Source organism: Notolabrus celidotus, chromosome 10 (genome assembly GCF_009762535.1).
Source record: "Notolabrus celidotus isolate fNotCel1 chromosome 10, fNotCel1.pri, whole genome shotgun sequence".
NCBI lineage: Eukaryota > Metazoa > Chordata > Actinopteri > Labriformes > Labridae > Notolabrus > Notolabrus celidotus.
The window spans coordinates 22,224,622-22,238,409 of record NC_048281.1 but is presented as its reverse complement, the minus strand read 5'-3'; the positions used below and the strand labels follow the sequence as shown (position 1 = coordinate 22,238,409).

The window sequence follows — 13,788 nt, the reverse complement described above, 5'->3', positions numbered from 1 at the left end:
CTGGATCTTATCCTGATCTTGAGAATAATTTGCAGAGTATGGTCTAGACCTGCTCTGTTTGTAAAAGCATCTTGAGATAATGTTTGTTGTGATTTGGCGATATACAAATAAAGATTGATTGATTAAATCCACCTTGAGCAGAGCACTATTGCAGCATTTAGCAAGTTACCTTGACAAGGAAAAACTTTTAACACGCAGAAACCTTGAGCAGAACCAGACTCATGTTAGACAGCCATCTGCGTTGACTGTGTCAGGGTTGGAAAGAGGGATAGAGGGAGATGACAAAAAAGAAAAAACAGCCATGACCAATAAGCTTCTGTTTTGATTATGTTAGCAAAACTACAATGGCCAATAGTTTGATTGATTTAATCTGATCGAATAATGAAAAAAACACTTGGTGAATTTTTGTCTTTATGTCACCAAAGAATGCTAAAAGATGTTCGCAATTTCAGTCTTCAGACAACTCAGGATATGTCACAATGCCGTATAAAAACAAAACCGAAAAAAAAGTAACCACTGAAACACATCTCAGCATGAACCAGGCAGTGCTCTAAGAATTCACATTATTTATACCACCACTCTTGAACTCACACGATTTGAAAATAGGCCACGCAGCATCAACAAACAACCATAAATACACTAAGAAGCACTAAAACATAACCTTTCCACAGACAGCTGTTCAGTGTTGCATCATTTGAATGTTTGCGTACTTAGGATTGTAAACAGATTCAACAAACTCCCACATGTTGATTTGAGGAGGCATTTCCGAAATGTTAACATTGTGAGTGAAGAGTGTGCTGCTCAATTGAACAAAATCAATACCCTTTGTTTCTTTATTTCCTGCACATTAATACTTATGTGTCATTTTTCAAACTACTGTGTGCGTCATCATGCCAGGAACATTTGTGGCCCTTTAAATGATGTACGAACACAGCTCCAATGACTTATCAGTAAATAGTTTTGAATCATGAAATAGTTCATGAATAGAAAGAAGCTTTGTAACAGCAGAGTTGGCATCCGGTGTCTGAGCATTGAAGTGCCCTTTCAGGTAGAAATAGCCTATAATTAGGTGTTGCTGAAAATAATAGATTTTACATCCTTTTTTTCGTTTAGAGGGACATGGCAAACAAACAAGAACTGACGGTGAGGCAGCTCTAACCACCTTTGTTGTTATCTCGACGGTAAATAGCATTATCTGTGGAAACAAGGAAACAAAAGACCCCACAGAGCGGTAAAAGGCCACTGACAGGAGATCCCGCTGTGCTGGCGTCATCAGAAACTGACGTCGCTCTCGATGACGATTGAAAGAGATAGAGACTTCTTCTCTGATCTCTTCTTTGCATTTCTCCCCCACAGTTTGAGTGGGAAGGACTACGACAAAAAGGAAAGACGTTAGTGAGGGAAGTGTGAAAATGCGGGAGGGAAACTGGCATGTGTCCCTGTGATTTTACTCATTTTCACACCCGAGGCCCCTCATTGGACGATAGGAATTGTGAGGAAATATGAAAATAAGTTCGACAGCCTGTCTCCTTCCTCCGCTTGTCATGTAGGCCTGTCAATCTGGTCATCCGTGCCTGCCACTTTTTGTTGTCCTCTTAAGCTCCCTGTAGACTTCTTCCCTCTGTTTTTTCCTCTGTGTATCATCTCTCTCTGATGCTTTTTGTAAACTGAAGGGTGTGTGTAAATGCAGCACCTTCTTCGCCTTCCTTCTTGGAGCTTTGCGTCCAGATACAACCGATGCCAAATCATACAACAATGCACAATAGGCCAAGCTGTTGCCAATATAACACCAACGCTCACCAGCTGGACTCCTCCATTTTCTGCACAGTTGATTTAAAAACTTGAAGAGAAACGTTGAAAGCTGCTCCTATTACTGATTCAAGAGGAACAGGAGTGGCTTGAAATGGTTTCTGAAAAAAGGTTGTGGGATGGAAAGTAGAATAATTAGATACAGCAGCTGATGAAAAAACTGTTGGAAGAAATATTTGAAAAAAATGAAAAAAAAAAATTTTTGGGAACAGAAGTGGCAGAGCTGTGAAGATGTTTCAATGGCTGATAGATTAACAGTGATGGATAAAATCTGAATACACAAGTAATATCTGCTAATTGTACATGAGTTATCGAAAGCACAAGCAACACTAAAGCAAAAATGACATAATTGATATTAATTGATTGTTTGAGGTAGTTTTAGCCAGTTTAGATTATTGATGCACCGAAATGAAAATTCTTGGCCTAAACCGAAAATGAGGAAACCAAGGCCGAAAAACCGAAACACCGAAATAAATTATTATGCCAATTATTAATAGGGAGACCGGGAATAGTTGTAACATTTCACTCCTTGGATTTGAGATTAAGCCATGCATTTTCTGTTTGTGTTGCACAGGCATTTTCTTGGCCATTTATTAGCAGACACTTGAAGCTAGTTTGTATAGCAGTTTGAACACACTGGGTTAAAAGAGCTCAAAGTTATAGACAGAAATTTCAAAAACGTTACAACTGTTCCCGGTCTCCCCTACCATTGCATTTATGGCTCTGACTGTGTACTAACCTCACTAAAATCAAGGCTCTCATTGAACATATCAGACAACGAGGGTGCATGACCCTCATCTGGTTCAGAGAGATGAGTCCTTTTTTCTGCGCTCTCTTCTCCTTCTCCTGCGCTGTGTACTTCTCCGTCTCCAAGCGGGTTCTCCGCATCCATCACGGCCTGGATCATTTCTCATGCGTGCTGCTTTAGTCCCACATCCAAGTAATGATCTTTGTAATGCGGATCAAGTACAAGTCGCGATAAGTGCAGAGGATACGAATCAGTGAAACGTGTGCTGACAGACTCTAAGAGTGTATTTCTTATTGTTTTCACTCCATGGTCCGTCTCAACCTCTTTGCTTAGAAGACGCTTTAGTGCTGCATTTAAAGGAATAACGGATGCAGACATGTTGGCCCTTATCCAGACAAGAGTGTTCTGGCTGCGGATTTGTTTGCGTCATCACAACATTCTGTTTCGGCTGTGTTGTGGAAAATCTTTAATTGATTGTTAACATTTCCAAAGATCGATCACGAAGATGAATTAAAATTGACATCTCTAGTCTAGGCTAACTGTATTTATGGGATATGTAGATGTAGAACACAAATACGTGACTGGCTAGTTTTTTGTCAGTTTATTATAGAAGTCTGTGACTTGTTAATACATCTCGCAGTGGGACAATGTCCAATGTCTCGCACATGCTCACATACACACAACCACTCCCACACCTAAAAGCTAAATTTATCATAATCCTCAGACATTACCAAGTGCCATCAAGCACATATAGATGGTTCCATTACACACACACACACCAACAGTGTGCGGCTATGTGATCCAGCAGAGGGAAGAGTGATGCTGTCTCTTATAAACAGCTCCAACATGCATTGAGTGCGCACAGATGTGCTCTCATCCACAAGTCACCTGTATGAAATTACTAACAGCGAGAAAGTAGAGCCATTATATGAGTCAGGGGTAAAGACTTTAGTGCCCAAGTTTGAATAATCATTAACATTCATGTCAACTAGGGATATACATTTTATGTATTTTCCGTGATTGATTTTTGGAAATGTTAACAATCAATTAATCAATAAAAAAAACCCATTATTATTCTTATGTCAAAGACAAGGCCAAATAAGTTTTTTACCCCTAAATTATATTTTCTACAGCAACAAAATGCATATAACTGACTGTATTGAATACATGTGCATGTTTAACACTGATTATCAACGATCAGGCCCATAAAAATATTTTCCGTGGACATAGTCTTATAATGTGAAGGTTCATAATACTAACAGAAACGTACTTCAGACTCACAGTGTCCAGTTTTCTGTCTACTCGTTCTTATTGAGAAAAATAAACATGTGTACGCGGTTAGGTGTCAGCCGGGAGGGCAACCGGGTCATAATCAGTCCAGTGGCAGAAAAGCTCAGACGGCTCTGATGTTGCAGTTCTGCAAATATAGCACACTACCAATTCCCACTAGTCTGTTGGCTTTGTATCCAAAGGTAGGGGAATGTCCTGTTTAAATTTGTCAACCTTCGTGTCCGTGTCGTTGTTGGCAGTAGTTGTGTATTGATCCTCTTTAAAAAGCGCACGTGGAGACCTGACGCGCTGCCGCCAGCTGAGCGTCTCCGCTGTGCGCAACACCTTAAAAAGCTGAATCACATCGAAACATGCTTTAACTTAAAACACCTCTCTAATAGCTGAGTGTAATATGAGACCACAGGATGTTTGTTCCACGTGACGGAAAATTGAAAACAAAAATGTGTGTTTCGAGTAAGTCAATCGATAATCGATTAATTGTGTTCATCCCAATGTCAAATCATAAAATCTGAATTTTCACAGCAGAAGCAATAATGTAATTGTGTAATTGTCATTACACACAACTATGACTGACATCCAACGCCCCTTGCAATCATATAAACACAGTTCTGTTGTAGTCAAAGATGTAGTTGAATTATCTCTATGACTCTGTTGTGGAAATCACTGCATGGGCTCAAAATTACTTTTGAAAAACCATCGGCTGTTAACAGTTTGTCGCTGCATCCATGAATGCAGGTTCAAACTGTATGATCTCTTGTCTCGATTATCTCATGGCCAACATGTATCTTTCAGAGATCACAGAGGACACATTTATTTCATACAGGTGACGGATTAGCGCACATCTGTGTGCACTCAACAAATGTTATAGCGGTTTGTAGAGACAGCATCACCTTTTTAACCAAGACGCCAGTCATTATCGTTATTCAGTCATTATCGGTATTCAGTCATTATCGGTATTCAGTCATTATCGTTATTCAGTCATTATCGGTATTCAGTCATTATCGGTATTCACACATTATCGTTATTCAGTCATTATCGTTATTCAGTCATTATCGTTATTCAGTCATTATCGGTATTCAGTCATTATCGTTATTCAGTCATTATCGTTATTCAGTCATTATCGTTATTCAGTCATTATCGGTATTCAGTCATTATCGTTATTCAGTCATTATCGTTATTCAGTCATTATCGGTATTCAGTCATTATCGTTATTCAGTCATTATCGGTATTCACACATTATCGTTATTCAGTCATTATCGTTATTCAGTCATTATCGTTATTTAGTCATTATCGTTATTCAGTCATTATCGGTATTCAGTCATTATCGGTATTCAGTCATTATCGTTATTCACACATTTCGCTGGTAACCCGAGTTATATGAGGACAGATGTCCAAATGTTATTTGTTTCTTTTCCCTTCACATCTGTGCGTATGAACACGCTCCATCACTCTCATGATGATACATGTGTGATCGATGGTGCCGGTGGTGTGTTGGTGGATCATGCTGAATCTGGCTTTTAGTTTCGTGTGAGTGCTTGTGCTTATGAGCATGATGGCAAAAAGCTAGAGTTGTATCACTGCAGAATGCGTTATTAACAAGTTACAGACTTCAACAGTAAACAGAATACAATGATCACATATTAGTGTTCTACATCTGCATATCTCATAAATAGGAGTAGTTTACACCTACGTGTACACATTTTGAAAGCAGCTAACACAACAATGAACAGTCTCTGAATGGAGATGATTGACAATGAATATTTCACAGCAGCCTTATTACTAATACTAATTATTATACTTTTCCAAAATGTCACCAGAGGGGCTCCATAGAATCGACACATTATATGCTACAACTGAGAGAGCAGGGTCACAATGAAGCAAAAAAATCCACAGCTGACCTTGGTCTTATAACCCCCCCCCTCCTCTTTGTACAGAGAGCCTCCAGTGTTGTGAGTGTGACTTCATGTGAAGTGACACTTAGTGACAGTTTGGTAAACAGCCATGAAGTGCTGCAAAGAGGGCTGTCATTCTGGCACTTTGTCCAATCTCTGCTTTCACTGGAGTGAGCGATGGCTTCTCGTGACTACCGTTGGCTCAACGCGAGTACCACTAATACCAAACTTGGATTCTCCAGCACTTTATCTTCTCTGAACTTCTGTGTGTGTGTTTTTTCAATGCCGCATTCGTGGGTGCATGGTAGAAACAATATGGATTCAAAGATACCAACGCATAATTCTAGGAACGATTCAGGATGTCTGGAGGATCAGTTTTGTGAGATCATCAACTTCGTAAAAACATACACAAAAATCTGGGCTACATTCCTTTGAATAATGCATGTTTTTTTTTTTTTTTTTAATTTTATTATGATATTTATATTTCTTAAAGTCAGATAATAAGAAGATAATCATTTGTGCTAATTATTATTATTTTTTTTTTACATTTTAGTCAAATAAATGAAATAAAGACACAAAAGAAATATAAATTATTATGGAATTGAAATTCACAGTTTGAAAATAAATAAGTCAAAAATCTAAAAATAAAAGCAATAATAAGAATATTAAATAAAGGGGACAAGAGCAAAAAAAATGTGTAGTTTAACTTGACAGTGAAAATGAAAGAGATAACAAACAACAATAACAATGATAAAATACAAAACAATAGAAGAATTAGAAAACAAACAACTACATATACACCCCCCCTCCCCCCCAACCCTGGGTTTGGTTCTCATTACATACATTTCATGCACATTTGTTTTGTTGTCAAAAAGTACAATATAATTGACAAAACAGTATGATACAAAATAACATACTGTTCATGTCCATGAATTTAAAAAATAAATAAATAAATAAAAGCATAATCCAGCATCAGTCCTCGCATTTTAGTCCAGGTAGAGCATCCAAATCAGATCCCCAAATCAGCCTGAACATTAAAGGTCTTCTACTCACATTATAAAGAATCTTCTCTGGAATACAGTATGTCAGTTCATTAAGCCAGTATCTATGAACAATGCATGTTTTTTAATGCAATGTTTCCAGAGGTGTGAAAAATGTAATCATGACAGTTTGGATGATGAACAATGATTATGACTTGGATATTTCAAAGAAAAAGAGACAGCTAATATATGGTGTTAAAATGCCATAATGCCATAAATCATGCTTAGTCCATTACAGTTTTGTCTTCTCTGTTGCCACTGAGTTATTTTTTTTGTTCCCTTATAAAAGTGTGTATTATTTAAAAGAGCTTTTATGTGCAAATGTTCAACAACAACAAAAAAAAAGACTTGTATTAACTCCCCCCCCTCCCCAAACAAACTGTGTGTGTGGTCATGCATCATGAATCATGTCTATGCGGCTGAGTCACTGTCTTTGTTGTAGATGGAATCAGTCTGGAGGGGATGGTGGTGCACAGAGCTGAATGCAGACCAGTCGTCAATGACAACTATATGAAGCTGAAGAAGTGAGTCAACTTTTAAATTGTTCCTCTGGCAGTCTGAAGAGACTGAATCACTACAAAATGAAATGAGTGAGTTTACATTTCATTGTGGTTTACTGAAAAGTTTCCTCAGATTGAGCCAATAAAAGGATACATTTTTTTTTAAATAAAGGAGATGGATGGTATAATAATACTTAAATTCAAACTCCAAAATAAGGAGAGATGCTATGAGAGATGAAATGTACATTGGAAGTTTCCCTGTTAGGGCCTTATAGATATACACAAACAAATCAACTCTCTTAGCCAGAGAGGACCATGCAACACTTATATACAAGGTGCAATGATGAGTGTTGTAGGGATCACATGTCATAAACTTAAACCTGACAGAGTGGTAAACAGCATCTAGAGGTTAGAGAAATGGATATTTGCCACTTTCATCTCTCTTTCTCTTCATCTCCCTCTATCCCTCTTTCTAATCCCAACACAGTCCAGTCAGATGGCTGTCTAACATAAGTCTGGTTCTGGTTGAGGTTTCTGCATGTTACTGTATAGGAAAGCTGGTAAGAGACAGGAAATGTGGGGACTAGAGAGAGGGGGAAGACCTGCAACAAATGGTAGAGGCCGGGAGTTGTACCTGCGACCACTGCGACAGGGACTATATCGCCCCTGTACATGGGGCACCAGCTCAGACCGCTTGGCCAATGGCGCCCCAGGTGGACAAACCCCCCCCCCCCCCCCCCCCCCTGAAAACACAATACAAAAATACCCTAACATGTTAATAAGAATCCTAATATGATTGGAGGAGGCACACCTTCAGTATCGATCAATCAGTAAATAATAATAATAATAATACTTTATTTATATAGCACTTTTCAATACAAGTAACAAAGTGCTTTACAGTGGGCAATAAAAACAAGAAGAAGTGCAAAGCAAAATGAAGTGATTAAAAAGTCAATGAAATAAAAGCTTAAAAACCCTACAAACTTATAAAACAGACCCTTAAAATCAGAGCTAAAATTCAATAAAATCACACAATAAAAGCTTTCCTGTAAAAATGTGTCTTGAGTAATGACATAAAACATGGGACTGACTCTGCAAGTCTGATCTCATCTGGCAGGCTTTTTCCAGAATGTAGGAGCCCTGACTGAAAAGGCCTTGTCCCCTTTGGTTTTCAATCTTAATTCATATAGTGCCAAGTCACAACAAACGTTATCTCAAGATGCTTTTACAAACAGAGCAGGTCTAGACCATATTCTGTTATATTATTAACAAAGACCCAACATCAAGACAGGGGTAAGATCCAGTCCCCTCTTACAGACAGAACTCTGTCTTATCTCATCTTAATCCACCATGAGCAGAGCACTTCTTCCTTTAACAGGCCTTAAGCAGAACCAGACTCATGTTAGACAGACATCTGCCTTGACCACGTAGGGATGGAAAGAGGGATAGAGAAGATGAGGAGAGATATGATAGTGGTGAGGCAGATAGTCGTAGGTGTAGCAGCTGGAGTCTGGCATGTCCGTAGCACAGACGTATCAGGACTGTTTTAAAGGCCAAGCATTGTTAATGGGGATGGGGAACAAAACAAAACTGAAACATGTCTGAAGACTATTAAGTCTGTGGTGTATAAATTTTAATTCCTTCACAAAACTCAACAGTGTGCAGTGTGCAGTGTGTGTGTTATTTCAATATCAATCTCAACGGTAAATTGGAGCATTTGCATCATTGACTATACATATATTACTCTTTATATTAATAGAATAATATAGACTACAGTATGTGATGCATGAACGTATAGAATACTCAGGGCTCCATTTGTTTTGAATAGCTACTCTTGAATTTGTTTTTCTGGACACAATAACCGTAATCTGTAATTCCAGCAGGAGCAGAGAGGTCTCTGTTTGTTAAGAGGGGGAAATGCTGCCACTGTTAATTTGTGAACACAAACCACTCGAGTCTACTCTGCCTTTTTTCAATGGCTTCCATCTCCTTTCATTGGAATCCGTTTTTCTAGCTAGTTAGAGGATGGCATTGCTATGGCAACAGCATCACTGTGACAGATGCACTGCTAAAATATAACCCAAGGCAAACAAACAACACAGTTTGCTGTGGTGTGTAAGACCATTGCTCTCAGCCATCGAAATCAGGACATATAGCATATTATAGGAAAGAACTTTGGTAACTGATGTGTATTATAAAGACCTACCTTTCATGCAGGAGAGATTACAGAATGGTACTGTGATGTGTTGTAGAGTACCAACCAAACATTGACGGGCCTGGTTGTACTTTTTCTGACTCGTAATTCTTCATTTTTCACTCCAGTTTTGTTTGCTCCTAGCTGACAATGTCCCTCCACCAAAGAAAGATATGCAAGATATTATGTGGTCATGGCAGCGCAGATGTGCATGTGTGTGAGATAAATTGGTGTATCACTCTAGCTCTCAGACACATAAATGTCCAACAATTAGAAGACAGCAGAAATTGTCAGAGCAGGTGCATTTTTTTTTTTATTCGGTTGGTGTAATCTCTGAGCGAAGACAATGGCTTTCCAGACCTCTCAGTTTTAGCAGAGGTCATTCAAATCAAAGAAAACCTAAAACAAACTTTTATTCGTGTGTGTGTGTTTCAGGTTGCAGATAACAGAGTCCACCAAGCCTCAGCGAGTGTCACAGCAGCTTGAGAGAGCTATCACTACCATCTTCAAGCCTGTGGCCAACCATGATTTCAACGTGAGAATAAGGCTGTGTGTGCATGTGTGTGTGTGGATTCTGTGTATTCAGTGTGAGTCAGTCAAACATGTAAAGGTGTTCTGAACATGTGGTGGTCTACTTTTTAGCCTTTTATGGGCAAAACATTAATTGGAGTGGTTTAAGAAAGAAATGTCAAAACATGTTTAAGATAAAAGTTGTGTGTTGCATCCTAGTTATGTGTACTTTGTTCTTAAGTCTGACAAACAAGCTGCAACATTGTAGTGATGTCATCAGGGATGCCCTGTTTGTGTTTTGGGAAATCTACCTATAAATTGAGATTAACCCTCTTGTTCCCAAACCGTCGCCGCCGCAGCCAGGATTTGACATGCATACTTCTCAAAACCGTAACTCCTGAACCGTTTAGGTTATCTAGAAAATTCAAAAAACACCAGAAAGACCTTTGTGCCCATATAGTTGCCATTACGGTAGCCCCTAGGATTTCTGCAGTACGAACGTTATTAAATATTACAGTGTCAGAAACACACAATAATGTTGAATAACTGCCAGATACTGAAAGTTGAAGTTATCTTGGAAAAGGGGCAGAAGCACTCACTCATTGCACATTTTTTGACAATTCTACAGCCATAAAATCAAAATAAATCCAGGCAGCCTGAATATAATTATGGTCATAAGAGGGTTAAGAGCGGAATATGTCAAGCTCTCATGCTTGGGTTTTGACTGTTTTCATGTGTCTTTTGTGAATCTACAAACTTATGACTTAAAGTAACTAGAAGTTTAGAAAATGTATCAACCAAGTGTACATGAAGAAAATACATGCTTATTTACTGTTAATGAAACAGCATCTTCAAAAAGAATTCAAATATTTTATCATTTTCAAACATAATTTTGTTCATTATTGACATAATGTTAAATAAGTACAGATAAATGTTAAAAACTTTAACATTGCAGTGAAACCCAAAAGTGATATTAGGATTCTCACTTCAACAAGTTTGGTCATCATTAATGTTAAAAGTCATAATAATCTGTATAATTCTCAGCTGGAGCATGAAAAGAAAAAGAAGTCTGAGGGGAAGATGGTGCGAGCCGAGCGACAGGTTGTCTTGGACATGCTTTTCTCCGCCTTTGAGAAGCATCAATATTACAACATTAAGGACTTGGTGGACATAACCAAACAACCTGTGGTGAGCATACACACACACACACATACACACACACACACACACACACACACACACACACACACACATACAAAACACACACAATATAGCTGGAAGACCAAAAAACAATACACCTGCCCACTATCCACCTTCCTTTGTTAAATTTGAACAAATCGCCCACGGATTGACGTTCATGCCTGTTCATGCTATCATTTGTGGCTGAAATTTGGGCCAACATGCACATGAGCACACGCACACACAAACGCACACACACTCAGATACACACACACACTGGTTGAATCGATACAGTGCAGTGGATCCGTTCCAGCTCCCAGAGAACAGCATTGTGTAGGTGCTGATTAGACCTTGAGGTCCTCCTCTCCCTCTGATTGCATCTGATTGCATAACCATCGGCTGAGTAGGAGTCAAACGCCGCAATACACTCCACACCATCATCTCTCTCCTGAAGCACTTGGCTAACACTCAATTTTACTGAACTAAAGTAACCGAAATGCTCATTATGAAAAGTCTCGTAGCACATCAGTTATTCATCAGGCTCGGCACGCAGGACTCTACCAGCTCAACAGAGACACCTAGTGGAGGTAGGAGAGAAAGGTCTCACACTTAAAATGACTTCCACAGATCCTGTTCAGTGTCAGAAGTTTGTTTTTAATACATAAAGGGTACCCTGGCTCTGTAAAGGAGTCGGTTCTGTGTTTGGTGGTGAATGGTTATGGCCTTTTATTATTTTGGCTGTAGAATTTATCTTACTGGCAAATCTGAGAGTGGGATCAACCTTCTCATTCAAACCTCAGGGAAAAGTACATATAAATGAATGTGGAACTACACCCTGATTGTTTCTTCTCGCACACTATGATTAAAGAGTCATGAGAGAACAATCCAACAAGTGTCTTAATGCAGTCACGTTATATTTAGAAACAAGGCATCAGAGTCAGAGTATCATACATATGACCTGTTATTCCAGACCTACCTGAAAGACATCATGAGAGACATCGGGACTTACAACAGTAAGGGCGCTCACAAAAGCACCTGGGAGCTGAAGCCTGAGTACAGACACTACCAGTCTGCAGAGGAAGAGGAAGAGATGCAGACTGCCTAGATCCAGCAAGTTCCTCTCGAGCCAGGTACCTCATGCTGGTCTTCATGGGAGTTCTTTCCTAAAATGTTCCTAGGCTTCCAACTGTTTCATATTTGTTAGGAAGTTAAATTTCTTTCAATGACTTCCTGAACATATGTATGTAAAAAAAGAAAATAGTATTTATCACAAGTCTTAGGTGGTGCGTGATTTTTGTTTGTGTCATGATTTTTATTTGATAATTATCACAGGGTGGGACAGAATGCTGTGTAAGCTAGCATGCTGTGAATAAATAACAATGTTAAATTAAAGAAGTCAAAGAAATAGAATCTGAGTGCTTTTTGTGTTAGTCAATTAAAACAAAGCTCTCTCACACACAACTTCTCCGATCTTTAATCTTGAGACTTAGAAGCGACCAGGCTTCTTGGTATGTAACATTTGACCAGCTATCTGCATGTGCACTTTGGCCTCACTGATTAAGATGTTGCAGTTGTGAGTTCAACTAAAACAAAACAACTGAGTATTTTCTTTGTGATACTGTTTCCCAAGAAATACCCCCGTAATTATTTTAACGGCAGCAATGAATCAGAGGAAAACACACTTCAGAGTAAAATACCAGGGAACATTTCCAACCATGGTGCATTTTTTCCAAGTGTTACTATAGAAACTGGATAGCCATTAACTCTGTTTCCAATATTCTAACAAGGCAGTAATTTGCTTCTTAACATAAAAAAAATTGAGCTGGAAAGGGCCAAACTGGGTGAGACCCTTTTCTTTATTTTACCATGTTTGTTGACTGAAATAAGAATAATTGAAACTAAGGTCATTTCAGAAACTAAAATACACTTTAATAAATGTGGTCTTATGTCCACATTACTTTAGAGCCGTTACTGTGGTTATTGTTATACTATCATGTAAATGATTGAGGGTTTTTAAAGTTGGTCTCTCTTATATATATTTTTTTAATTCTTTTTTTTAACCCTTATTTAACAAGATGAGTCCCATTGAGATCAAGACCTCATTTACAAGGGCGACCTGGCCAAGAGGTCAGCAGCACACGTCAAAATAAATAGCACAACTCAACAACATGGAGCATATGTACAGACAGTATGTGGATGCAATCAATAATTTAAAAGTGCAACTAATTTTCAAGTAAAGTCTGTTCTCTTTACTTTTGTCAATAACAGCCGTCAACACGGACTAATATGTGGAACACTTATTTATTTACAACGTCGCATCAACATCTTTCTCTTTTAAAGTCAGTCACCACTGAAGCCACGTAGGAGTTTACACTAATATGTTCCCTTCGGGTTCTAACACAGCTATAGAATGTCTTGGCTACATTTAAAAAGCACGAACTTTTTTACATATATATATATATTTTATATTTTTATTGAGAAATATGGCAAATTTACAATGACAGATCAACATTGGAAGTCACAAAAGCAAAGACATGTATAGTGTATAGAGTGACTATTGCAACAGAATACTGTGCATCCCAAATATTGAAGTACAAAAATAATAAAACAACAAGCCATAATTTCC

At 38.4% G+C, this 13,788-nt stretch overlaps 1 protein-coding gene across 1 annotated transcript in view; it reads left to right on the top strand.

The window, feature by feature from the left end:
* LOC117820613 (general transcription factor IIF subunit 2-like) overlaps positions 1-12,572 on the top strand; it is a 50,860-nt gene extending 38,288 nt beyond the window's left edge. Inside the window, exons 5-8 of the mRNA XM_034694441.1 lie at positions 7,222-7,303; positions 9,909-10,008; positions 11,028-11,171; positions 12,133-12,572. Of these exons, the coding sequence (XP_034550332.1) occupies positions 7,222-7,303; positions 9,909-10,008; positions 11,028-11,171; positions 12,133-12,267 (461 nt within the window). The 3' untranslated portion in view covers positions 12,268-12,572. The remainder of the gene's footprint in view (positions 1-7,221; positions 7,304-9,908; positions 10,009-11,027; positions 11,172-12,132) is intronic.
* The last annotated feature ends 1,216 nt before the right edge of the window (positions 12,573-13,788 follow it).